The sequence below is a fragment of the Equus caballus genome, chromosome 7 (genome assembly GCF_041296265.1).
Source record: "Equus caballus isolate H_3958 breed thoroughbred chromosome 7, TB-T2T, whole genome shotgun sequence".
NCBI classification, from domain to species: domain Eukaryota; kingdom Metazoa; phylum Chordata; class Mammalia; order Perissodactyla; family Equidae; genus Equus; species Equus caballus.
In genome coordinates, this window is record NC_091690.1 from 88,098,168 (window position 1) to 88,124,177 (window position 26,010).

Consider the following 26,010-nt stretch of genomic DNA (forward strand, 5'->3'; position numbering starts at 1 on the left):
TTAGGAAATAGCCAATCTCTTTATTTACAAGTGATTTACAGTTAGAAACCCCAGGTGGGAGGCGGGGGCAGTGTGGGGCTTGGGATGGCACATGGGCTCCGAAAAGTCATTTGTCTGCACGCACAAAGGAGGCGAAGATGCTGTCCTTGCGGCTGAGCAGCTTCTCTGGCTTATCGAACTCAAGGATGGCGCCACGTTTCAAGACGATCACCAGGTCTGCACTTAAGATGGTGTGCACACGGTGCTGGGGGGGCAGGAGGGGCTGGTGAGGGGGGTGGGGGACCAGGCAGGGCAGCTGAGGGCACCTGCAGCTTGGAGGAGGAGGCATGTGGCCGGAATGTCCTGTCTCTGTGATGACTGCCCTTTCCTGGGGTGGCTGTGACTCCACGCCCTCCATCCACTAATGACATGCTCTCGCCTCACTAAGTATCAGCTCTGCCCTCACCTCTACACTTCAAGACTCAGGGATCCCCCATTCCCCCTTCCCCAACTTCCTGTGGAGAAGTAACCCTAGCCCAGCTCACAGGCCTTGGCACAGGGTGGGCCTTGGAAGCTGGAGAATGATGCAGAGCACCAAGGGAAGTGCAGGTGGAAATCTCCCCTCACCCCAAATCCTCCAGGCTCCCTGCAAGGCTTTGGGACTCCTGGCCCTGCACTGCTTTCTTCATTACCAGTCCCAGGTGAGCCCAGGGGATGCCCACTGATGACAGCGTCAGGAGACCAGCGCTCCTTCTGGGTGCCCCATCTCCCCCGTCAGTGGGGCCCTTACCGCAATGGTAACCACGGTGCGGTCTGCAAAGGCCGTCATCACCACCTTCTGGAGGATGTTTTCCTGCCAGGCAGGAGCAACAGCTTTTGGCTCACCTGCCCAGTGGATGGGGTCTGGCCTGGCTTTGGGGATGTGGGGCCCAGGTTTGTGGCCCAGCTCCCATCTGACCCTGATCCTAGCCCCACCCCCTCCCTCTGTCTGGCCCTAGTCCCCATAGGATTGACCAGGTTTCCGGCATTCAGGGGCTGGCCTCAACCTGTTGGGAGCCCAGCTCTGTGCACGTATGTGCATGGTGTGGCTGGGGTGTACTGTGTGATGGGTGTGAAGTCTTCATGGGTCTGTGTGCAGCTTGTGTGTGTGCGTTTTATGAACATGCCCTAAGGCTAGCTGGAGTCAGGGTCTCCCCGGCCCTTTGCTTTTTCGGCCACAAGTGGCCCTGGATGGTAAAGGCAACTTGAGCTTCAGGCCTATTTGTGCATTCTTCTCCCTAATAGCTCATGAAAACCCTCTCCAAGACCCCCATTCCAGGGATGTGCCAAGGACCAACCGTGGCCATGTCGATGGAAGCCGTGGCCTCATCCATGATGAAGATGCTGGTCTTCCTCACGAAGGCCCGTGCGAGACAGAACAGCTGCCTCTGGCCCTGGCTGAAATTCTCCCCACCTTCGGTGATGATGGCATCTGAAATGAGCCCCAGGGATGGGGAGCAGGGCTGAGTTAATCCTGTGCTACGAGTGGAGTAGATGGTGTGGCTTGGGGGGTGCTAGGAAACATGTGTACAGGGGTAAAATGTGGGCGAGTGTCACAAGTACAGGTGTGTGCAGGGCTGCTGCACCTCACACCACAACACAGATGCCATGTGCATGGAATGCAATGAGAAGAGCTGCCCCTGGAGTTGTGTGCTGCTGTGGCCCTGGGCAGTTCTGGGAGGGGGCGTGTGCACTGAGTGTGAATGTGTGAATTGCTGCAGGTGGGTGGGCCTGGATGGGGGCTTCTCTGAAGCCAAGGTTTGGTGACCGCCCCCACTGCCCCAGGGACTGCAGCAAATACACCAGGGCTCTGCTGACCACTGGGGTGGGGGCAGAGTCTCCCCAGTAGCCTCAATGAGTGACCTGTGCCTGTGACTTCCCAGTCTGTCCTTTCCTTCCTCCTTCCGGCAGAACTGGGCAGACAGGTGGACGGGGAAGGGCAGGGCTGAATATCTTGCCATGGTATCAGGGGCCTTGCAAGCTCTGTCTCACCGTCACCCCTACTGTCTTCCTTGTGCCCTGCAGGAGGGGCCAGACCCTGAACTGACTAGTTGTGTGACCTGGGGCAAGTCACTTGATTTCTCTGAGCTTCTGTATGGAGGGAGGTAGAACTAAATGGTCTGCCAGACCCCAGACTCTAAACTCTGGGAAAGCCTGAGACATGGCTGTGAGTTTTCCCCCTGCAGCCCTTATGGGGTCCTTCAGTGCCAGACCCGCTGCTCAGCCAGCAGTAGTTACCGAGGCCTCCTGGCAGCGCCTTCACCACCAGCTTCAACTGGGCTATCTCCAGGGCCTCCCACAGCGTGCTGTCAGAGCACTTCTTCTCTGGGTCCAGGTTAAATCTGCAGGGAAATCCAGAAAGGCCCCTCAGGGAGGGGAGCAACATCCTGGCTCCATCCCTTGGGTACCCACAGGGGGCGAGGCTGGTGAAGGGGGCAGTGAGGACTGACTGACTTGGGGACCTGCTGGGCGCGGGCACCATACCTGACCTGAGGGTTGGGGTACCCCTACCAGTATCTGCCTAGGCCTAACGGGAAAGAGAAAAGCATGAGGGTAAAACTCCTGTGAAGAACCAGCGCCAGCCCCTGGTGCCTGGAGCCTGAGCAGGGCTACTTGCCCAGGGAGGTGGGTACCCAGCTGAGTGCTCCTGGCCTCGCCACCCGCCTCCTCTTTATGCTCCAGATCTGATGGAGTGGAGCCAGGTTGGGGCTGGGGTGGGCTTGGTGGGGTTGGGGGACTCACCGGATGGTGCCACTGAAGAGGACGGGGTCCTGCAGGATGATGGAGAGGCGCGAGCGCAGAGTGTGCAGAGGCAATTTGGCGATGTCAATGCCATCAATGATGATGCGCCCTGCATGGAGACAATGTCACAGGTCGGGCACCACGGAGGGGGATGGTGGAGCTGGGGATGGGCTCAGCCTGGAAGATGGGTCCCAACAAAGATGCACGAAAAGACAGTGATTGCTGGGCCTCCTGTGATGTCTGACCACACACAAGGACTGAGGTGCACCTGGTGGCTGTGGGAATACACGGAGTGCCCACCATACAACTCACCTTCGAACATGTCCACCATGCGGAAGAAGGCGAGAGAGAAGGAGGACTTTCCACTGCCTGTGCGGCCACAGATCCCAATCTGGAAAGAGATGAGCAGGCACACTGTGGGAACCTGGCGTGGCTGGGAGACTCTAGTGCTGGCTCTGGGAGTGCGCAGACGTGGGAGGTCGCAGCATCTCTCCTTGTCCTGGTTTTCAGACCAGCTTCTCCTCAGCCAAGGGTGGGCCTGGGGTGTGGGCTTGTTTCCTGCAGTGGCTCCAGAGGGGCCTCCCACGAGGACCCACAGGTAAATGCAGGGTGTAGATGTCCATTTGCCTGGGCCTGGGTGTGGGGCTGGCTGTGCCTCATATGTGGCTGCAGGGGAGTTAGGGGCAGTATTGTGTCTCTTTGTGCATGGGTGTGGCAGGAGGGCACAGAGGGGCTGACTGTGGTGTGCAGGGATGGGTCTGAGTGTCCCACCTTAAACTGGAGTCATCTCTAACCACACCGTTTCCTGGTCCTTGGGTACCAACAGAAATGACAGTAAAGGACTGATACAGAGGCAGAGATAGTAACAAAGAGACCATGAGGTGACTCTGTGAGGCTGTCCAGCCCTGTGCCCTCCCTGCCCCCTGACCTTCTGTCCTGGGGAGATGAGGGCATTGACGTGCTTCAGCACCGGCTTCAGGGAGCTGTCGTAGCGCACGCTCAGGTTCTGGATCTGGATCTTGCCTTGGTCTGGCCAGTTCTTCGGGATCAGGGATGGTTCTGGGAGTGGGGCTGGGGGTCAGCACCCAGGCGTGGGCCACAGCCAGTATCCGCCCCACCCCCAGGCTCCTTTGTGGTCCCCTGTAACCCCTTCCCCAGAAGTCCTCCTCCTGCACCCCTCACCCAGCAGCCCCTCGTAGCTCTCCGCTTCAGTTTTCAGGAGCCCGTGGATGCGTTTCACGGCCCCCAGCTGGATCTCCATGTCCGCCAGGTTCCTCACCATCCAGTTGAGGTAGTTGGAGACCTGTGGGGAGTAAGCCAGTCACAGTCAGCGATCACATGATCCTATCCGTGGCCACCAGGATGGCTCTTCTTACAGCTGAGGAGGGGCCAGGGCCCCCCGAGGCCTTTTGCTGCCCATTGTCTGGCTGCTCAGGGTGGCCCTCCCTGGAGGGACAGGGAGGGTTGCAATGAATGTGGCTCCTCACCTGCCACCGTCTGGGGCCCTGCAGTCAGCCTTCCCACCCACATGGTCCTTTTGGCATCAGACTCAAAGTAGCTTGGGGTAAGGCCTGGCTGGTGTTTCAGTTGGGGAAGGTGTCCTGGGACTGCCTGAGTGCTGGTGTCTTACTGCTCCCCTAGCCCCATTTGCTGCCACTCACCATTAGGGCATAGGTGAGCCCCAGCCCAACCAGGCCGGCAGAGAGCTCCCTGTGGAGGGAGTTGGAGATGGACGTCACGGCCGCGATGAGGACCACACATGCACCGATGTACTCCTGCGGAGGGAAGGGAGCTGGCCTGGGCCCTTCCCGGGCCCAGGGGTTGGAGCCATAGCACCCCCCCCACCCCGCCCCGCACTACTCCCTTCAGGGCAGAGAGCAGCTCAGCCGAGACTCAACTCCAGTCCCGCAACTCACATACAAAACATTAGATACCCAGGAGGTCTGTGAAGGCTGGAGCCCCAGGACACAACACATGTAGACAGCACATGCTCCCACTACTCCCCAGCCTCCTGCACACGCCTGAACACACATGCCTCACCAGCTGGCACACACATGTGCACAACATATGTATGTCATATGACCCACTTCAGACACACACTCGTCCCAGTTAAACACACAACTATTCTTGCAGTTGGCACACGTCTCAGATACCCAAGGCCGTGGGCAGTGATATGGGTCAGAGGGGGCTCAGGTCAGGCACAGGGAGGACCTCCAGGGCTGGGAGAAGCAGGAGGGCTTGGTGTCCACCCTGTGCACACATGAGCTGGCTGTCTATCCTCTCTTCCCACCCACTGTCTGTGTTTGGCCCTTGCTCTGGCTCCAAACATCTATTAGAACCCCCTGTCCTGGGGCCTGGGGCTGGGGAGGGTGGCACTTGCCATGCGGACTTCTAGCCACCTGTTGGCAGCTGTGAGGAAGAGGGAGGCGATGTTGTTGGAGTCGGTGTATTCGAGGAGCTTCTGCTGGAAGCGGGTCTCGTACCTGGAGGGAGGACGAGGAGGATCTGAGGGAATAATCTGGGTCCACGTAGCCCCTGGGACTCTCTCTACCTACAGAGGAGGCCACCTGGGCCTCACCAGCCCCCAGACATGTCACCTCTGCCACCTTATGTACGCTGTTCCTCTCTGGAATACCCTCCCAGCTCCTTTTGACTTATTCAAACCTATCAAGAGTCCCACCTCCTTCAAACTCTTGTTTCATCCCAAGACCTGTCCTTCTCTCCAGGGCTTCCGTGTTACAATAAAGGCATCTCCACCCACCCAGTTGCTCAGGCCGGAAACCCAGGAGTCATCTGGAGACACATCTAATCCGTCTGCAAACCCTCTTATTTCTACCTCCAAAATAGCCCATGCCTCTGCCTGCCTCTCTCCTGCTGTCTGCCCATCACGCACTCACCTGGACCACCACATCAGCTTCCAGACAGGGCTACCTGCTGGCGCCCTCCATCCACTCTCCACACAGTAGCCAGCATCATCTTTCTAAGTCATAAACTGCATCCTATTTCTCCTCTTCTCTGAATGCCAATGGCTTTTAGGATAAAGAACCTTCTCCTTGCCAGGAGCCTGTGTGAGCTGGCTTCTGACAACCTCACCAGCCTCCTTCCAGGCCACAAATGTTGCAGCCACTCTGGCCTTTCCTCAGTTTTGCGAGAGTACCAGTTTCTTCCCCACCCCAGGGGAAGACGTTCTCTCTGCCCAGACTGCCTCTCCTCTGCTCTTTACAGGGCTGACTCCTCTCGAACTTCAGGCTTTACCGTACATGGCACCTCCTCCCAGCAGCCTTTACTGGCCTATTGTTCTCCATCTCTGCAGCCTGTGCGTTTCATAAGCTCTGCGCGTACACTCATTCATCTAGCTGTTTATGATCCGTCTCCCTCCCTAGACTGAGAACTCCATGAGGATGGAGTCCACGTCTGTTTTGTTCACTGGTGTATCCCCAGCGCCCAGTTCTATCAATAAATAGTTGAAGAATGAATGAGTGGAACCTCCCCTGACTCTCCGAGGTGGATGGGACCTCCCTGCACAAGGAGCTCCAGAGGCTTCTCTCCTGCCCCCGCGCCCACATCACGTCCTGCCTGTGTTACTTCGCATGGATCTGCCTCCTCTCTCTGACCAGCCGAGGCTCCTGGCCTCTCTCTCCTCGGCCACCCCTCAGACCTGGATGGCTGGAGCTGGGCCCAGAGGAGGGGGCAGGAGCACTCGTTTGATGATGAGTAAAGGAAAAAATGAAAGCCGTCTCAGCACCGGTCTCAGGGACAAAACTGAGGGGACTCGGAGGGACTCGAGACGAGCCTGGTCGGGCATTTGCTTTTCCTTCTCGGAAGATGTCTGTTCTGCCTTGATTATTTCCGGGTGGAGGGCCCGTGACTGAGCTATGCGTCTGAGGAGAGGGAAGGGCGTTTCTGAGCTGTGAGAGAGCGCCGATCGCACACACACTCTGGGGTGGGTATGTGTGGCCGGGTGATGTGTCTGAGGCGAGTGTGAAACTGTACGTCTGAAGGGTTGGAGTAAGTGCACGTGGAAGAGTGTATGCGCGAGCGCATGTATGCGTGATGGGAGAGTCCGAGGGATGTGTGGCTGGTCTGCGGGGTGTATGTGCGTGAGCTTCTGTGATAGGTGTGGATGGGGTTAGGATGGTGGGAAGAGCCCCAGCTGGGGCCACGCAGACCCAGGTTGGAGTGTGAGCGTTATTACTTACTGGCTGCATGTCAGGACTGAGACTCAGTTTCCTCATCGATAAGATGGGGACAGTAATAGCTCCCGCACGGACTGAGACAACCTCTGAGCCCAACACTGAGCCCAGGGCTGGACACTCTTGAAATTCCTTTGGGAAAAAGCAAGGCCTCTTGGGAAATACCAGGTCAGACAGGCCTGGGTTCTAAGCCCAGCACCAGCTCTCATCCTGTGTGACCTGGGGTTGGTTACCCGGCCTCACTGGGTCTTGTCTCTTCACCTGTAAAATGTGGCTCACTCGTCCCTTACGAGGTAAGTGTGTAATCAACACACACTAGTTAGCTCTCAACAGGGCAGGCTGTGTGGCAAAAGCCAATGAGTTAAACACATCCAAGGGACAATTAAAAAGTCCCTCATTCAACTTTTACAATCATCCAGCGTTGTCAGTGCAGGGTGTGGGAGGCGTTGCTGGGCAGCAGCTCCTCGCTGACCACAGGCTTTGGTCTGAGGCCGGTTACAGGATGCTGGGACCCACTCAGATCTTACCGAGAGGGTCTGATCCACTCTAGGAAACTCACCATCTCTCTGCCCCAGGCGCAGCCCGAAGGCCTCCAAAACACAGTCATAAAATGGACATCAGCACAACTTAGACTAGAGGCCCAGGAGCGCTGAGGAGCCTGGCAGCTAGAGGAACTGGGGACTTCAGGCTCGGGACAAGAAGGGGGCTGGGAGGAGGCCCCACAGTTGTGCCGGGCCCCAAAGAGCTTCCCTGTGGAAGCCAGCACAGGCTTGCACCGGGGCTGGGGGCATCTGGGGAGCAGAGCCAAGGCCAGGGCAGGGCTCAGTGTTACTTTGCTCTGCTTAGACAAGACCCTTCAGAGGGCCTCCCACTGACCCCAGATGCCCAGGGAGTGAACAGGGGCTGCTCCAGTGGCCTGGGTACCTCTCCCAGCGCTTCAGATGAACTTTGGGGGTTGGAGGGAGGAGATGTAAGCCTCCTTGGATGCCCTCAGTTGGTCTTTGTGCCCTAGGGTTACTCCTGGACACAGGGCTTGGTGTCCCATGGTTACTGTCACACCCCAGGCAGCTGTGCCATCCTAAAAATAACCTGGAGTCACTCTCTGGGTGAGGCTTAGAGATCAGAGCCCAACTATCTGGGTCAGGGGTCTCTGGCCTGTCTGGCTGGAGGAGAGATGCCCTAACACATCACACAGAGACTGGGGCGGGGAGCAATTGCCCACCTCCCCCTGAACCTCCCCGGCAGCCTTAGATACGCCCCTCCAGCCCAACATGACTCAGGGTGGCAACAGGATGGCAGGGGCACTGAAGTTTTCAGGGAATTCCTGTAGCCTGGTGAACTCTTACCTATCTTTTGAGTCCTATCTCCAATAACACCTCCTCTATGATGCCTCCCATGACTGCTCCCTTCTATACTCTCATAGCCTGTGTCCCCCACTTCATTCAGAGTACCAATCACATGGGTTTCTCCTGGCCTGCTCAAAGCCTGGACTGTAAATCCCATCAGGGTAGGGGCTCACCTGACTCATCTCTGTCTTTTTGGTGCCTGGCATGGGGCTTAGCTCAGTAAATGTTTGTTGATTGAATGAATAGGTTCAAGTCTGGGCTTTGTGGGACTTTACACAGAGAGGTTATAGAACCTCTCTCAGCCTCAGTTTTCTTATCTGAGGAATGGGAATAATCATGCTCACCACTTAGGGTTGCAGGCGCCGAATGAACGAGACTGGCATGTAAAGTACTTAGCACAGTGTCTCGCTCACAGGAGAGTCTCAATAAAAGGTGGCCTGGAGCTGGCCCACAGGACGTCAGGGCCTTTCCAGCATTGACACGTGAGGACTCAGCCCTTGGCTTCTTTTCATGTTCCTCCTTAGTTCACAGAGGCCCTGGGCTTGGCTGCTGGGCTGCGATTCTCCTTTCTGGATCATACAGCTGGAGCCTACCTGGCCTGTCCCCTCTGGTGGACAGCATCTGGGCCTTGGGGCCTGAGGAGGGGCTGGGAGAGGCGTGTCCTGGGCCTTCCTAAGTGGAGCCCTGAGAATCAAATCTCGTGACCTGTGACCTCGGCTCCACCCCTCCCCCACCTCATCCTGGGGTGACTCTGGTACCTGAAGGCCCGGATGGTAGTGAGGCCTTCCACAGTTTCAGCGAAGTGCGAGAGCAGCGGGAGCTGGGTGGTGTCATCCAGCTGCTGCAGGTCCCTGTGCCAGGCGGGGAAAGAGCAGAATGGTTAAGAGGGCAGGTGCGTGGCTTAGCCAGGATCTGAATCCTATCTCCACCTGCTCCAGTGTGGGCAAATGGCCTCACCTCTCTAGGCCTCAGTTTCTCACCTGTAAAGTACCCTCCTCCCCCGACATCAAGCTGTTGTGAGGCCAGGATGAGCTCACTGGTGTAAAATGCTTAAACAGAGCACCTGGCACAGTCACTGTTATCCTGGGTTCCATCTACCTCCCGTGTCCCTGTCCGTGCACTTCAGCTGTGCGGCCTCGCTCAGCCGTAAGGCTCGGCGTTAGTTCCCTTTCACAGGCGAACAAGCTAAACCTCAAGGCGGCCAGTCAAAGGAATGGAAAGACCAACTCAAAGCTTTCTGTCCCCTTCCAACAACCACAATAGGTTTCAGGACATCACAGGCCAGGGTCTAAGGAGCAACTTGAGGGGGAAAGGCCAGCGGTTTCCATGGCAACAGCATTGCACCTGCTCCCCACAGCTGCACTTGACAAGCGCATTAGTGACAGGGGGGCCGGGCTGGGAGGTGGGAAACGGGTTCTCGGACAAACCGTCTCCAGGGCCAGAGTGGGTGCCAGGGGAACAGGGTTGTTTGGCAGAAGAAATGAACTTTGTACAACAGCTTGTACAGTGTTTAAAAGCCACTGTGATTTTGTGAATCACAAAACATGAACGTGCTCTGCTCCTCATGGGTGTCAGGGGATCCGGATCATCCAGGTAAAAAGCCATTTATACAAATCCTGATCCTTGTGGGCAAGGTAACTGTGGCCAGAATGTATCTAAATTTAATTATTATTATGCCATTTTGACTTTAGTTTCCAACCAACTATGTGCACTTGGGAAAGGAACTTAACCTTTCTGACCACAATCTGCAGTAAGAAATACATTTTATACCACAAATCAGTGCACGCACACACACACACACCCCCCCACGTGACCCAAAGAAAGATTTCAGGCAGCAAAGCTTGCTGTTACCACCTGAATACAATCTGACATTTTCTGTTCTATTTCATTTTTTAAAAACGCTAGTTGCGATCTGTGATTTCACGACCCACTGATAGGTTGTAACTGGCAGTTTGAGAAACGCTGGCCTAGAGGTTCTTTAAAATTTTCCCTACAATTCTTTGAATCTATGATTTTAACAGAATCACTCCCAGGAAGAACCTCCTAGAGAACGTTCTTAGAAAATTCTGAGTAGGAAGGGGGCAGGTGTGGCTCCAAGGCTCATGAGGGTGAACGAATATGATCAATGAGTATGGCTGTGAGAGGCTCCCTTGAGTCCGGGCCTGCAGCCACGCTCTGCGCCCACGTGGGCTGCGAGGGATGGTTGCCATAACATTCCTCACATCCCTACCCGCCGATTTCACATATCAGCAATCAGCCTGGTCCTCCCTTGGAATCATACAATCCTCCTAGGCAGCATTTTGGCAAAACGAATGAAGGGCATACACATGTGCATATACCCTGACCTGGCAATTCCATTTCTCTGGTGTATCTCCCAAGGAAACAGTTCAGAGATTAACAGCAGTGGGTGTGTGTGTGTGTGTGTGTGTGTGTGTGTGTGTGTGTGTGTGCATGTGCTGACAGGTGGTTATATTAGGGTCGTGGACTATGACTATTCCTATGTCCTTCATTTCTATTTTCCTTTTTTGGGGGGGATCACGACTCTACTACTTTTATGATGATGACTTTTGTAAAAGTACCAAACCGCCCACTGCAAAGCACGTCCCATCTCCCACCCCCTGAGGCCACAAATGCTGCCATCACCTGGATGCCACCCGGAAGTACTTCTGGATGAAGTAGCACACGACGGCCAGGGGCAAGAGGGCCACAAGGAACACAGGTGTGACATAGGAGATGACGGCCAGAGCGGAGACGCAGAGCAGGGTAGAGCGGCTCAGGCACTCCAGCGTGGATGGGATGTGCTGAGGGAGGGGAGGGGGGGGAGGAGGTGAGTGCTGGTATTCAATTCTGTGCAGCATTAGTCTCATCCCTCCAGCCACACGGTAGGCTCCCTGAGAGCAGGAATCAGGACTTGGTTTCCTCACCACTTAGTACGATGGTAAATAAAGAACACAGGCTGAATCAAAATGAATATTCTCCACAAAATCAGTCACCTTGGTTCAGAACACGCTGGAACCTTACTGGAGGGAGCCAGGGGCGTCTTGGATGGAAGCCAAAGGGAAGTGGTTTCCCTCAGCCTTATTATGAGGGTCTCACAGGGGAGGCCCCCATCCCTTCGGCAGCACTATAATCAGATCTGGGCATTAGGTTCCTCCCACAGGGCTCTGATCACTCCACGTGGGGAAGCCAGCACCAGCCTGGGAGGAGAGGTCCCAGGGGCCTGGCCGCTCTCTGAACCAGGGAAATGGGTCACAGTCCTGTATACCTGGTCGATGGTGTTACAGTCGGATGAAAACCTGTTCAGGATGCTTCCAAGGGGAGTGGTCTCAAAAAACCTAAGAGGCAACCAGAAGAACAGTTACTCATTCGTTTATTGATTTCCTTCCTGTTTGTGGAATGAAGGTAGTTATTTTAGTGTCTCTGGAGTCATCCCCGGGTCTGGCTTCCCAAGGTGGTTGCCTGTGTAGGTCTGTAGGCATCTGGCCTGTGTCCCTGAGATTTCCCCCAGCCTCCCAAAGGGTGCTGGCTCCTCGCTAGCCTCTCTGACCCTCAAGCCCATGTGTGACCACTGCCTCCTTTCTGGGCCACTTGCTCGGCCTGACTCACTCAGCAGCTGTCCTCCCAGGGACACACAGTCCTTTCCAGAGGGACAACCTGCCAGGGGGAACAGGCCTTGGGGACAGCCTATAGGCTGACTGACCGTATGAGGCCATTCTGGCTGTTATCACTCTGGCCGTGACCAGGAGTCGGCCCAACCCCAACCAGAGAATCTCAGAACCACAGATCTGGGGCAAATAGAGAAGGTGAGTAAACTTTGAGGCCATGTCTGTGGGCCATACAGAGCTCACGAGGCTGCAAAGTAAAAAAACGCAGTCAGCTGGTGATCTCTGGCACTGACGCGGGTCAGATGACCTGTTTGCCTGTTTGGTGTTAAACTCAGTGGGCCAGCCAATTGGGCAGCGACAGCTTTAAACCGCTTTTACACCAAGCGGGCTTCGGAGTTTTTATCCATCCCATTACAGGAGATTAGAACACGCACCCCATGTCCCCACTGTCAGAGCCTGCAGGCTGGCTGAGGGAGGAGAGCGGGGTGGGGAGGGGGAGAGCTGAACCCGTGGGCGGAGCCGGGCAGATGGTACCTGACTGGGGAAGGGAAACTAGCATTTATACAGAGCCTGCAGACCCCCACTTTGAAGGGCTGTTCTGACAATTAGATGAGTAACCATGTAGCATGCCTACCATCATGTCTGGCAGGGTAAATGCCAGTTTCCCTCTGCTTCTTCTACCCAGCAGCATGCTTTTACACACACTGTCTCCTTGGGTCACCCCCAGAGCCCGTGACAGAGGTCGTGCATCCTTCTCTTATAGGTGGGAGAACTGAGGCCAGAGCGGTGACTTGCCCACAGCCTCAGCACAGCCGGGGCACAGGGGTACCTCATGGGAGCCAGGATGATCCTGTTCAGCAGGCTGCGGTGCAACCTCTTGGCCACCTTCAGCCCCGTCCACTCTACTGTGACAGACGTGACGAGGCACAGCACGATGCCCAGGCTGCAGAGCACGGTGAACACCATGGCATAGACTGTCTGGTCGAAGGAGCAGTCCTGGGCCGGGCAGAGAATGAGGGGGGTCCCAGGCGTGTCCGTGGCTCAGCCCTCTCCCCCCGGCCCCTGCCTTGGGGCTGCCAGCCGCACCTGGCTGAGGGAGCAGTTCCTGGTCGTGGGGCTCAGGGTCAGGGCGCTGTCGGTCCACTTGGCCAGCCAGTAGTCGATGGCCACCAAGACCATGTGCTTGAGCAGCTGGGAGAAAACGAGCAGCGACAGGAGCAGGATGCCGGCGGACGACAGATACTTGGCGCAGGCTCTCCATGGGATCTTGGCACGCTGGTGCAGCACCGACGACAGGTCGTCCTCCTCCTCGCTCTCGGCCGCCTCCTCTGCAGGCCGCAAGAACCCACCCTGTGGCCGCACAGTTCACATCCCTCCAAGGGTGAACCAGGGGGTATGTTATTCCCCACTTACAGATGGGAAGACTGAGGCACACAGACGGGAAGGGATTTACTCAAAGGCGCACTATCTCGCCACTCCCAGAACCTCAAACCTTAGTCCTCCCACGGTTGATGGGACCTCAGGCCGTGATTTCACTCCTGGTCCCACTGTCTGTACCTTCCTCCTCTTCCTCATCCTGCAGGAGGCCATCTCTCGAGGACATGGCCCGGGGTAGGCCCTGGGGTGGCTCTGTGGCTTTTCTCTCCATGACGGTCTCCTGAAAGACAGATGGGGCTGGCCAGGTCCTCAGAGTGTGCAGAGGGGAAAGCCACCCCTGGGGATGACCAGTGTCAGTTTCCAGGTTGCCCCTGCCTGGGGGAGCATCCAGACAGACACGTGTGTGTCTCCCAGAAGTTGCTCCTTCCCCTCCATCAGCTGACAGCCCCAAGATCCCTGTGGGAGACCACCTCACCCCTACTCCTAGTCTCCGCGACTCAGGGCGGCTGATCGTTCTCCCTGGCTCCAGGGTGGGCATGTGCCCCAGGACTGCCCAGTCTGTACATTCCACATCCCTGGCCACAGTGCTCTGTTCACGGCTGTTCAGTGCTCTGTACATGACCAAATTGGACCAACACAGTCCTGGGACTTTTGCTAACCTATCGTGGAAGAGTCATTCTCTTTCTGGCAGAGTTGCTGATCTGGGAGAATGTAAGTCTGAGACTGCCAATGGCCCTCACTGCTACCGTGAGAACGAAGCCAGTCTGAGGGGAGCAGAGCCAAGAGATGGGGAGAAACAGACTCCTGATGACATTGTTTCAGCACCTGGATCCAGCTCCACCTGAAGCTATGACTTTCCTGGGCTTTTCGGTTTTGTGAGCCAATAAATTCTTAACTTCCCTTCTTTTTTTCTTTGCTTAGCCGGTTTGAGTTGATTCTCTGAAACTTTGTAACTAAATGGTATCTGACAGTCTCAGGAAAGGGAAAGGCACCCACGTGACTCTGCCTTGGGCACAGGTACTGGCTCTCCTCTGGTAGGAGCGAGGTCATGCTCAGCTCCCATGTTGGTCCTTGGGGGCCTTCCTTGGGCAATGAGGGCAGGAAGGCCTTTATGTGTTCAGGTTCCAGCTGAACCTTTCCCTCAGGAGGTGGCTGCCTGGCCCCAGGATATACTCACCTTCTCCAGCTCTTGGTCCTGCCGGTTCATGAGCGTCTTCCAGTGCTCAAAGAGCTGGCACTCAGACCGCTGGAAGTCCTTGAGCGTGCCCTCCCTCTGGATGGTGCCGTCCTTCATAGCAATGATCTGGAAAGGCAGAAATGGGGGCTGGCTGGGGAGGAGGCACGGCAGCCACACACCAGCCTGATCGAGGAGCTTGAGGCGGGCATGCGCACATCCTCAACCCCCCCGACAAACGGCCTGCTGCTCGCCCACCCCAGTGAGCTGGGAGTGATAACCTACACCCACAACACACTCCCAGGACTGAGAGGTTGGTCCACCTGGGGGTAATTCTCAATGGCTGCTCCATGGTTGATAAGAGCATAGCAAATCAGTGCATCCTGGTCGAGCTGTCTGGTTAACCGCAAGGACTCCATCAGTGGCAGGCGTTTTTGTACACTTAACAGGCTATTGCACACTACCCTTAGCTCCTCCTGACGGAGGGTCTGGTAGGTTCCACCAGTGTTCGGCAAAGCACCTGTTGGTCTAAGTGTGTGTGGCTATGCCTCTTTGACATCAACAAAACATTTTATTTGAAACACTCCATCTTTCACACTTATGTAGACTCGTCATTAACTCCGAAAGCCACCCTGCTCCTCTCGCCCTCGCCGGCTCTGTGCTGGTGTTTAGGGAAGGCTGCCCGGGAGTCCTGTTCACGGATGCTTCAAGGAACCAGGCACCTCCGTGTCTGCCTTCTTTGCACGAAGGACTGTCCTGATCTGCCTTACCAGGGTCACCACCGAAACTCAGACACAAACCGTGTGCACGTTTTAATAGCTTTTTTTAAAAACTTGATTTTTTAAAAACCCTCTTCATAGTGGAGGGAGGGCTTTTAATCTGGATTTTTAAAAAGTCTTTTTCCATATGTAGAGGGGAGAATTGGGGGAGAACGAGGAGGCCCACTTGACTCTGGCCTGCAGCTCACGGAGGGCCTCAGTTTTCAGAGGCACATTTATATAGGAGTCAGGCAAGGCCCAGATTTCAAGTCACGTGATTTCCAACTTGAAAGTTAGACGCTTTCCAATTAATTGAAAAGTAACTAATGTCTACATGTTGAGGAGTATGGGAATTTAGTTAATGTGGGCTTTCCCCAAATTGCATTCTATTGATAACACTGAAGTTTCTATTACCTTTGCTATTGTTTGTTTCCAGATTTTCCATCTGATCCTAATTTGAATCCATCTACCCTCAGTGGGTCAGAGGGTGGAAAGATGGCTCTCCCATCCAAAAGGGCACTTGCCAAGGCCAGGGGGATGAGTCATCCGCTGGGCAGGAAACAGAAGGTAGGAACTGAGTGTCTGCTTCTTTCTGAGACCTCTTGGTACCGGCCGCACAGGATGGGAATGTCTGCAGCTCTAGGTGACATCAAAGCCTTGGGCTGTGCAGGGTCTCCCTGAGATGCCCAGCCTGCATCAAGCCACTCAGTGCTGACTGTGGCCTGCTCTGTGGCCCTCAGCAATTGCTGCTAAGATGCTGATCGACTCTTTGGAAGATGTTCAACTGTCTCTCAACCTCAGCCCTCCACAGCTTGAGCCTCTTGTGGCCACTCACCCAGTCCGCATGTGGCAGGTACTGTAGCTTGTGGGTCACTAGGACCACTGTCCTCTTATCGTCTCGGAGCAGCTCAAGGATGCCAGCCTGCATCAGATGGTCACTCAGATGGACATCCAGAGCTGAGAAGGGGTCATCCTGGGCAGAGGGGAGAAGGTAGGGGCAAGTGTCAAGGGAGGGAGTAACAGTGAGTATAAAAACCAGTGAGTTATACCAGCTCTGGTCTAGGGACTGACACTAGTTAGCTGTGCGGCCTTGGACAATGTGCTTTACCTCTCTGGGCCTCAGTGGCCTCATCTTAAAATGGGGCTGTTATCAGTTATCACTCTCAAACAGATCTGATCACAAGCACTTCCCGACTCCTGAACCCCCAATGGTCCGAATTCCTTAGCAGTAGTCCAGGCTCTTTACAGCCTGCTCTGTCTTCCTTTCCAGCCTCACTTTTCATCTGTCTCTTCTAAGCTCTCTACACACCAGGTTTCCAGGGAACTTGCCATTTCAGGCCTTTGCCTAAGCTGTTCTCTCTGCCTGGAGTGTTTTGCCTGCTTGATGAACTTCTATTCATCCTTCAGTGCCCCACCCAAACACTAGCTGCTTCTGTGTCCTTTCCTGACCTCCACGCCTAGCCTTTCCTCCTCTCTGCCCCCATGGTACCTGCACAAAGCTAGATATGATAGTCTGTCCCCTCCTGACTGTGAGGCCCCAAGAACTGAGACCCCTTGTCCCTATACCTGGTACAGAGTAGGAGCTCAATAAAAGTTTGCTGAAATAAATTCAAATATCCACTTTACTTCTCTCCAACCAGGTTGTTTAAAGCTCACATGGGGTCATGAACAAGGTAGTACTTTGTAGAGTGTTGTGTCTGTGTCAGATGATATAAAAACCATGAACTTTATGAATTGTGTTCAGTGGGGAGGGTTTGTGTGTGTTGAGGGGGAGAAGGAATAAAGCTTGGATCAGAGACCTGTGCCAAATTGCCTCCCAAATTTCTTTCTGTTTAACTGATTCACTTTTCAAGGCCCTCCTCCAGGAAGCCCTCCCTGATTACTCTAGCCCTCACAGTTGTCTCCCAGGACAAGGGCCCTCATAGTCTGTGCCACACAGTTTGGCTTTCAAGTGGGCTGTGGCTCTTGAGTGTGAGTGAGCTCTGTCTCCCTAATCAGACTCTAAACCTTTGAGGCCAACGGTTGGGTTTTAGAATTCCTCAGTATCAACCAAGGCACCTAACACACAGCTTGACATGAAGTAGGGCAGGGACAGCTAATATGTTTTATCTCCTGTTTGATTTCTAGAGGTTACCTGGAGTGCTGTGTTGAGAAGGATTCACAGGCCGAGTTAAATTTCCGTGGGAAAGAATGCCATGATCAACCAGCAATGTCTGCTGTGGGCATGAGGTGGGAAGTGGCCACACACACTCCCATATTTGCAGTTCTTACAGTTGGGTGAAATAAGGGTTGACAGGTGGGGGCTGTCCTCCGGGGAGGCGGCCTGTGACTACTACTCACCTCCCCTCATCGCTACTGCAGAGCTCCGTGTGAGGTCCACAGGGGTCACTGCCCTATTCCCCTCTCAGCCTTCCCATCAACCAGATGGGCAGGTAATGTCTCTGGCAGGAGACGTTTGCCCTGGAGAGGGAGGTTGTCTGGTGATGGCGTGTGTGTGTGTGCATGTGTGTGCAGATAATGAACCAGGCAGGCAGCCAGAGACGAGGGCCCCAAGGAGGTGCCGGCTGGTGCACTCACCAAGAAGACGACATTGGTGTGCTGGTAGAGGGCTCGGGCCACGCTGATTCGCTGGCGCTGACCGCCAGACAGGTTGATGCCCTGTCACCAAAGGGAAGGAAAGGTCATGCCCTTATAGCCCTTCAGGAGAGACTGACCTGGCCCCTACTCGACAGCGGGCTCCCTGGGACAGAGGCTGGGCTCTCTCCACCTCTGCGCCCCTCCTCACCTTGCCGAGAGGAGGAACCTGTACATGTTTACTGAATTCATTGGGAAGTGGGGAGTATGATCCCCAGGGCTTTGAAGACTCATCATGTAGGTGCTAGGGGCCATCTGACCAGCGAAAACCAAGACAGAGGAAGTAGGGATTGAAATCATACACGAGGAGGACAGCCATGGGGGAATCCTACTCTAAGCTTATGGAGGAGGGGCCCCGCCTGGAAAGTGAACAGGAAAAACACAACCCTGAGCCAGCACTGTGCCATGTGGGCTCTGGGTATATAGTCTGGACGTGAATGCAGGAGAGGTCAAGTTGTCTCCAGCCTGGGAAGGCGCTAAGCTGACCTTTGCACCAGGCAGGGCAGAAAACTGGTCAAGGACAGCCACCAGTCCAGGGCTCAAGGAGATCATTTTGACCCCACTGCAGGCAACTCTTCAGCCGTCACCCTCTCTCATGTCGCAGTTACCTGCTGTCCCTGAGAAGGATCTCAGGGTGTGGTGGTGGTGATGGGTGGGGAGCAGGGGAGATGGAGGGCCCCAGCTTTGAGAAAGCCCCATGGAGGCTGCTACGAACCCGTTCCCCAATCTGGGTCTGGTCTCCATGGGGCAGGATGTCGATGTCCGGCTGCAGGGAGCAGGCTTCAATGACCATCTTGTACCTGGAGCAGGGTGGGGTGGGGACACAGTGGATCAGCCTGGACAGACTTGTGCCTGAGCACCTGCAGAGGGCCATTAGCCTCTGGGCAGCTGTGCCCGAGGTGAGCAATGGCTTTAATGGGCCTCCCGATTGAGGGCAAGCAAACACGATGTGAGCCCGAAAAGAGCTGAGGGCAGCACCTCACACAGTCTCGGAGCAAGTTAAATATTTGAAGGATGAAATTGGATGGGGGCAAATATGCCACGTAAGTGACAAGAGAGGGTCCTTGGCCTCTGTGCAGCTGGAAAGGCTACCGCCAGAGCCCAGGCTTGGGGCGCTGCCATGGGAAATCACTGCTGGTTGGTTTCGGCAGTAATGATGATGGCTGGGCAAATATTTGCCCAGCCTGCTCCTCTCATACTTCCCCGGCCAGCTCTTCACCCAGGCAGATGCCAGCCAGGCTTCATGGAGGCGTCAGAGTGTCTTGGTGACACGTACTTGATTGTCAGGCAGCTTTGGACTTGAGACTCATTTCTGTCACTTACTGGTTGGGTGGCCTTGGGCAAGTTCCTAACCTTTCTGAGGCTTGGTTTCCTCATCTGTAAAATGGGGATGATAACAGTACCCGCCTACTGGGGTTGCCTGAGCATTAGAGGAAATCACGCGTACAAAGAGCTTGGTGCCTGGTAAAAGCTCAGTCGATGTCAGCTGTTATTATTATCACAGGAGGGAAAATAGTGCACAGGCTGCAGAGCTGGGGGGAGGGCATCACGAGAACGGAGAGTCATGGAGAGCTGGCCAGTCCTCCCACCAGCCGCCAGAGCAGGGGGCGGGGCTCCAGCACCCCTTCCCCCGCTGCCCCCTCACCCACGTGAGCTGACTGCCCTGATGCACAGGCACATCTGGATCGTTTCCAGGTGGACCATATGGAACAGACTGGGATCCAGATAAGGGGGCTGGGGAGCGGGACGGCTGAGTGTGGAGATGGAGGGAGGGGCAGGGCAGCTGCCTGGGGCGTGGGGATGGGGCAGGTGCTTAATGCTGCCCATGACCAATTTCCCCTCCCCCAGCCCGCCTCCCACCGAGAGCCTTTACCGTTGTTTGTTGAAGGGACTCTCAAAGGTGATGTTCTCCTCCACAGTGGCATTTAGCAGCCACGGTTTCTGAGAAGCGTAGGCCACGGGGCCTCTCTTCCTAGAAAAAGCAGGGTGGGAGTAGGGGAGACATTCTCAGGGCAGCTGTCCAGCTGATGGCTTAGACCAGGCCCGGGGGTGGGGGCTGTGCTGAGAGGGGGAGGTGCAGTTGGTAGAAGCCTGCTCTGTGTGGCCTCTGGTGGCCTCTCCTTCCCACAGGGCTGGAGGCAGGCTTGGGTGCCGGGTCTTAGCTGCCTTGAGGGGATGGGACCGCAACCCCTCCTGCCTTACACCCCACCTGCCCCGCCCCTGCAGTCCCTTCTCCTTCCTGCGTCTCTACCCAGAGCTGGGGAGGAGGCCAAAGTGTGACCAAACCAAGTAACCACTGGACACCTGAGTCCCTCCTTCCTTGAGCAGCCCTTAAAGCACTCCACTTTGATAAGACTTTGGAAAGCAGGTAACTCTCCAAACAGGACTTTTTAAAAAAGTGGAGCCAAGGAAACCACATTTAGCGCAATGTGGTTCTTGAAGACAAAAAAAAGAAAAAAGGAAAAGATGACCACTAGATAAAAATGCTCTGGTGTGAAGGGAGAAAACCAGCTGAGGGAGCAGAGCCCCGCCACTGGCCTCCTCTGCAGCTGGGCTGGACCTGGGGGCTGCCCCCCCAGAGCTCAGTGACTCCCTGGTCCTGGAGCCCCTCAGAGGAAGCCTGCCCGAGGCAGTGCTCCCAGGACACAGTACCTGACGTCCGCGTCGGCCGCCGGCTCCCGCTCGGGGCTGCAGCAGGGGAGGAAAGAGGCACCTTAGGGTTCACAGCGGTGGCCGAGTTCTCCAGAGCCGTCTGAGCTCCCTCAAACCCAGCCTGAGTGCCCTCGTAATCCCTGGGACCAAGTCTGCAGCCACACACGCTGCAGGAAGGGGTTAGGAGCAGGGGGTGGCCATCCTGGGGGAGCCTCCACTGCCTGAACCCGTGCAGTGTCCAGAATACACATGGGGTGTGTGAGGAGGGCCCTGGGGACCTGGTTAAATAAAGATCGTGAGTCGGGGAAGGCATCATTGGTGTAGGCTCCTGGGGGGGAAACTTTCTGCGTCAGAGGAGAACCAGGCCCAGCATGGGGCTCTCCAGACCCAGGCTCTGTGTTGGGCGCAAACACACCGGCCGGGAGTCCTGCACACACAGCTGAGGCAGAGGGTGCTCTCCGGCCAGAGCCTGGCGGGGCAGGCCGACAGGGTGCCCGCAATTTGTGGGTGGGGGCCTACAGCCGATGGAACTCGGGGTGGCACCTAGAGAGCCGAGAAGGGCTCCAGGCGTAATTTGCAGCCCCACGTGGCCCCGTCAGAAGACAGCCGTGGAATCGGGGGATCTGCTGGGAGAGACAGTCAGCTGCGGAGCCCATGTGCCCTGGACTGCCCCAAACTGCTCCACTGTCAAATGCTCTGTCCTGTTGTTCTCATCCACACGTTCGTCCTCGCCACATACCATGAGGTCTGATTTTTGGCTCAAGAAATACGATCACTCTGGCTAGAGAGGCTGGCCTGTCATCACACCCTGGCACTTGGGACAAGGTGGGAAAGGGCAGAGAAAACACAGAGAAGGGAAACCTCTTTGGTGTTGGAGAGTGAAGGCCAGAAGCTTAAACTTATTTATAAAGTTGAGTCAACCTTCCCAGCCTGCCTCCCACCTCCAGCGAGTTTCAAATGCTCTCGGGAGAGGTGAGGTTAGGGAGGGTTTTGAGGGCCTCAGAGCCTCATTAATCTATCTCACTTGGACTTTTTAGACAACAAGAATGTAAAGCACATTGAACAGAAAGCAACCAGACCAAATTTTCTGCCTGGACTGGGGGATACCCATCTCTTCTCCTTACAGCTGTGTTTCCCAACTTTTTTTTCGTGAGCACCCCCGAGGGCCATGTTAGACATATTTTTTTCTAATTGTCCTTTCCCTGCCACATTTCTTTTTCAATTCAGTGGATTTCATTATATTCAGTAGGTTGTGCAACCATCACCTCTATTCAATTCCAGAACATTTTCATCGCCCCCAAAAGAAACCCCATACTCATTAGCAGCCACTCCCTTCCTCCCTTCCCACACGCCAATGGCAACCACTCAGCTACTCTCTGACTCTACCCACCATGACATTTTAATACCACAGACACACTGCGTATCTGTTTATATACTGTGGCCCATTGTAATATCTAAGTTTTTTCTTTCCCTAAGAACCAGATTTTGCCCTTGTTGAGAACGTATGCCTTATTACAAGGCCTCATGCCTCTGACATTATGTAGGCTGCATGCCCCTGAGTCCATACTCAGGATTCCCCCCAGAGGCACCCCCTGCCCCCACCCAGCCCCTTCCCTTTATCAGGACCCACTTCCCACCCAGTTCCAAGGCTGTACCTGGGGTCCTCTCCCGTCTCACTGTCAGGAAGGCTGCTGGGCACAAAGGGGAAAAAACACCACGAGTTACCTCTCACTCCATTGTCTTTCTCTCCAACACACTGTGTCTTTGGGGAAGCAATCCCCACAACCCCCACCCCTCCCACCCACCCTCAGTGTCCCCAAGTGGCTTCCTCGGGGGCAGAAAGTGCTCTTCTCCATCTCTGTCCCTCCCGCAGCACCTGGCTGGGCACCCTCCAAAAGCAGGGCTTGCTCAGTGCTCCTGGCCCGACTCAGAGCAGGAGGGAGCCCGGCTGGGCACCAGGGCCGTCTCACCGCTGGGAGAGCTAAAGCTCAGAGAGGGACGGTGACTTTCCCAAGGTCGTGGTCATTTCACGCAGTGTTTTCACACTGTGGGCCCCAATAAGTGGGTCTGAAATAAGTGAATTGCAACTGCACTAAAAATGAAAACAAAAACAAAAAACTAGTGTGCACTGCCTGTGTTTTTTTTTTTTTTTTTGTATTTTTTGTGTGGATTTTCCCCCTTATCCATCAATGCACGAATGTGGTGGACTGTGACGTAAAATGCACCTCCTACTGTGGATTAGAGTGAAAAGTTCTGAGAACCACTGAGCAAGGTGACCTGAATTTGGATGCCAACTTTGCCAGTGCTCCTTCTCCTGCCCCAGGCACCGCTCAACCTTCCAGAAGCGGCCTCCTGAGAGTGAAATGTGTACTTCTGCACGTTTGGGGAAAAATGATTTGCTCTGTTGTCATACAGATCTTACTTTAATAATACTAAAACCAGCTAATGTTTATAGCACTTTTAAAAGCTATTTTAAAACTCAAAATAACCATATGAAGGAGTTTTGACTGACCCCACTTTACAAAGAAAGTGAGGATCAGAAAGGCTAATTAACTTACCCAAAGTCACACAGCCAACAAGTAGGAGAGAAAATAGATTTGTCTGACTCCAAAGCTTCATGCTCTTAATGACCACGCTACATTACTCCACGGTGATTACTCATGCTGTAGCTCTGATAAACGCCTTTTTGTCAGGAAAACCAGGATGGACGGAAGCAGGGATGGGAAGAAGCCTGATGAAATTCTTCTCTGCCCTCCACTGAGGGACAGAATTGAGTGGGATGTAATCACCAGATCCTGTTCTCTGATCTTTGTGGTCTCATTTCATTCTCTCAACCCAACCTAACCTCGAGTTCCCTAACCATCAGATGGCTCTAACTTATGGACCAGCTGATAACGCAAGACAGATGAAAACCCCAAAGCTTACGCACTCCAACTCTGCGGCCACGGCCCAGATCAGCTTATCTCTGGAGTCTTCAGCCTTGACTGCTTCCAGAGTTGCAATGGCTGCTATTTATCTGGAGGAAAGCACGTCTGCAGCCTCCCTGAGGACCCCAGCGAGCAATGAGCTCTCGGCCCTAACTCAGTTTGCATCATTGTCTGGGCTGCTCAATTAGCCCTGATAATGGACTACCTTCCTCTCTAATCAGCTCCTGCGTAAGTCTTTTGTCTCCAGTGGGATTTTAAGGCAGGAAGAGCATCTTTTTCAGCCCCCACAGTCCTTAGCACACGACAGACAGATCTATAATAAATGGAGGTTGTTAACTGACGTGTCAATCGTTTGGGAAGGAGGGAGGGAGCCTAGCACTCCATGCGGCAGTCCTCATGTCCTCATGCCCGGCACTGCGGGAAGCTCTTTGTATTCCCCACTGCATCCTCACAACAACCCTAGAAAGACGAGTTAGGATTCCCATTTTACAGATGGGGAGACTGAGGCCCAGAGTTTGCACAATGTGCCCAATGTTACAGAGCTGGGAAGAGGGGAAGCTGGGGTGTGAATCCAGGTTCATCATCTCTTTCCTGTGTGGTCCCAGCCTCCCTAGAACGAGCCTCCCCAAGACTCTGTGCATCTATGTTTTAATCTGAAAAGTAAAGAATGGTACACGGGCAGGCACTTTCTCTCCACGATTGCTGGGCCCTTAAATGAACGTTGGGGGCATTCGATTCCTCCTTGGCCTGCACTTTTGGGACCAAGCACTGAGCTGAAAGGACCATTCCCCCAGCTCTCCAACCCCGTGTCCTTCCCTCCAGCCAGCTCCGAGCTGGGTGCGTGTGTGCCCTGAGTCAAGGCACAGAGCCCGCCCGGGAGGGACCCCCGTCTGCAGAGCCAATCAGACAGGTACAGAAGTCAGAAAGTTTCAGGGCCAAAAGGAAACTGGGAGCAAGAAAGTATTATAGAAATGTCGGGGGAAAGCACACACTGTATGCAAATACTTAGAGAAAAGACTGGAAACTTCTGGGCCATGGGATACTAGGTGACTTTTACCTTCTTTATACTTGTGTATCTCTTCTAATTTAATGTACTTTCTTTTAGAATCAGAGAAAAATGTAATTTTTTAAAAAGGAGTTTGGGGGAGGAAGAAATCTGAGAAGGGGAGGAAGGGCTCCTAGAAGAGACAGCTGAGCTGAACCTTGAAAGGGAAGGATGGAGACGGTGGCGATGCAGGGACGGAATTCCGTGTGGGAGGGGGAGGCAGCTGATGAACACGGGCAGTGCGGAGAAGTGCAAAGAAAATGGGCTCTAAGGTTTGCATCTGAGGGGCTTCTCCACTCACTCGTGGTGAAACCTTCGGCAAGTCCCTTTACTTAGGGGAGCCTCTCTTTGTCTATAAAATTGAGGTAATGGTATAAACCTCACAGCAACACTGGGAGAATATATTACAAATACAGCTCCCAGCTGGCTGGAGGGAAGGACATGAAAATGGAGAGCTGGGGGGACCGTCCTTTCAGCTCAGTGCTTGGTCCCAAAGGTGCAGGCCGAGGAGGAATGGAACGGCCCCACTGCTCATTTAAGAGCCCAGCAGTCAATAAAAAGGGGAGACGTTCAAACTGAAGTAGGAGAGAAGTTCAGACTTACAAGTCTCCACAGTCCATTTATCCTGCCCTAGAAAGGCTTGTCGCTGCCCTGAAGCCTATTACCTGTCACCCATGCTGCCCTTTACAATTGATGTCATTGGGTCCTCATGCCAAGTCTCCGGGAAAGCAAAGGGTTTTTTTCATTGTCCAGATGAGGAAACTGAGCCTCAGAGAGGTGAAGTAACCTGACCAAAGTCACACAGCAGGCGAGTGGCAGAGTAAGGACTATAACCAGAGACCATCTGGTTCCCAAGCCTGGCTCGTCACATCCACACAGTGCCCCTTCTTCTATCTCCCCTCCATCTCACCACACTGCCCCTCCAGGAAAACTGGGGTGCACCTGAGCCCCTAACCCCAACTCTCCAAAGGCTCCAGGAACTGTATGGGCAGAACGGACCAAAGAGCAGGGCTGGGAGGAGCCTATTTCTCACCCCTGGGAGATCAGGGGGCTCAGAGTCAGCTGTCACACAGGGCAACAGTATTCTGGGGCAGCCCTGGGCGAGCAGGGCCCAGGCCTCCTGAGCGGCACAGACAGAAGTGATAAATCGTTGGTACGCGGGGGCCTTGGCAGGCGATGGGGCAGGGGGATCGATCTGCAGCTCCTCTTAGGAGGTGGGAACTTCACCTCAGTGTTTTCCTGGGGCCCTGCTCCCTGCTGGCTCCCCGGGGACATTTAAAATCATTCCACTGGGGACATTAATGGCCCTATTCTTTATTTCCAAGCAAAGAACTTCACTTGAGTATATCTGCTAAAATTGACTCTTTATAAAAATGCTTTCCTCTTAAAGATTAAATAAAGAGCCTACAAATTCCCAGGCTGACAGTGCATTGAAGCCAAGGGCCAGACAGGGGCAGGTGACTATTATTAAAGTGAATGTCAGGGAGCCACACGGCTCTCCCTGAGACCCGGAGCTGGGGGGCTGGCGTGCCAGATCTG

At 54.6% G+C, this 26,010-nt stretch overlaps 1 protein-coding gene across 10 annotated transcripts in view; it reads right to left on the reverse strand.

Moving 5' to 3' along the window:
• The window catches only part of ABCC8 (ATP binding cassette subfamily C member 8), a 75,523-nt gene continuing 49,513 nt past the window's right edge, over positions 1 to 26,010 (reverse strand). For 4 of the 10 annotated variants that reach the window (XM_070273421.1, XM_070273420.1, XM_023646132.2 and 1 more), the window contains 23 exons: positions 22,155 to 22,187; positions 20,500 to 20,535; positions 19,721 to 19,819; positions 18,563 to 18,647; positions 17,791 to 17,871; positions 16,049 to 16,186; positions 14,459 to 14,584; positions 13,462 to 13,561; positions 12,991 to 13,232; positions 12,734 to 12,900; positions 11,565 to 11,634; positions 10,943 to 11,100; positions 9,058 to 9,150; positions 5,141 to 5,243; positions 4,422 to 4,535; positions 3,943 to 4,063; positions 3,689 to 3,819; positions 3,073 to 3,151; positions 2,761 to 2,869; positions 2,257 to 2,360; positions 1,317 to 1,450; positions 770 to 832; positions 1 to 244 (listed from right to left, as the gene is read on the reverse strand). In XM_070273421.1, coding sequence (XP_070129522.1) covers positions 107 to 244; positions 770 to 832; positions 1,317 to 1,450; positions 2,257 to 2,360; positions 2,761 to 2,869; positions 3,073 to 3,151; positions 3,689 to 3,819; positions 3,943 to 4,063; positions 4,422 to 4,535; positions 5,141 to 5,243; positions 9,058 to 9,150; positions 10,943 to 11,100; positions 11,565 to 11,634; positions 12,734 to 12,900; positions 12,991 to 13,232; positions 13,462 to 13,561; positions 14,459 to 14,584; positions 16,049 to 16,186; positions 17,791 to 17,871; positions 18,563 to 18,647; positions 19,721 to 19,819; positions 20,500 to 20,535; positions 22,155 to 22,187 — 2,524 coding nt within the window. In that variant the 3' untranslated portion in view covers positions 1 to 106. Of the gene's footprint in view, positions 245 to 769; positions 833 to 1,316; positions 1,451 to 2,256; positions 2,361 to 2,760; positions 2,870 to 3,072; positions 3,152 to 3,688; positions 3,820 to 3,942; positions 4,064 to 4,421; positions 4,536 to 5,140; positions 5,244 to 9,057; positions 9,151 to 10,942; positions 11,101 to 11,564; positions 11,635 to 12,733; positions 12,901 to 12,990; positions 13,233 to 13,461; positions 13,562 to 14,458; positions 14,585 to 16,048; positions 16,187 to 17,790; positions 17,872 to 18,562; positions 18,648 to 19,720; positions 19,820 to 20,499; positions 20,536 to 22,154; positions 22,191 to 26,010 lie in introns of all 10 variants that reach the window. The other 6 variants (XM_070273417.1, XM_070273418.1, XM_023646131.2 and 3 more) reach the window with 3 other exon arrangements.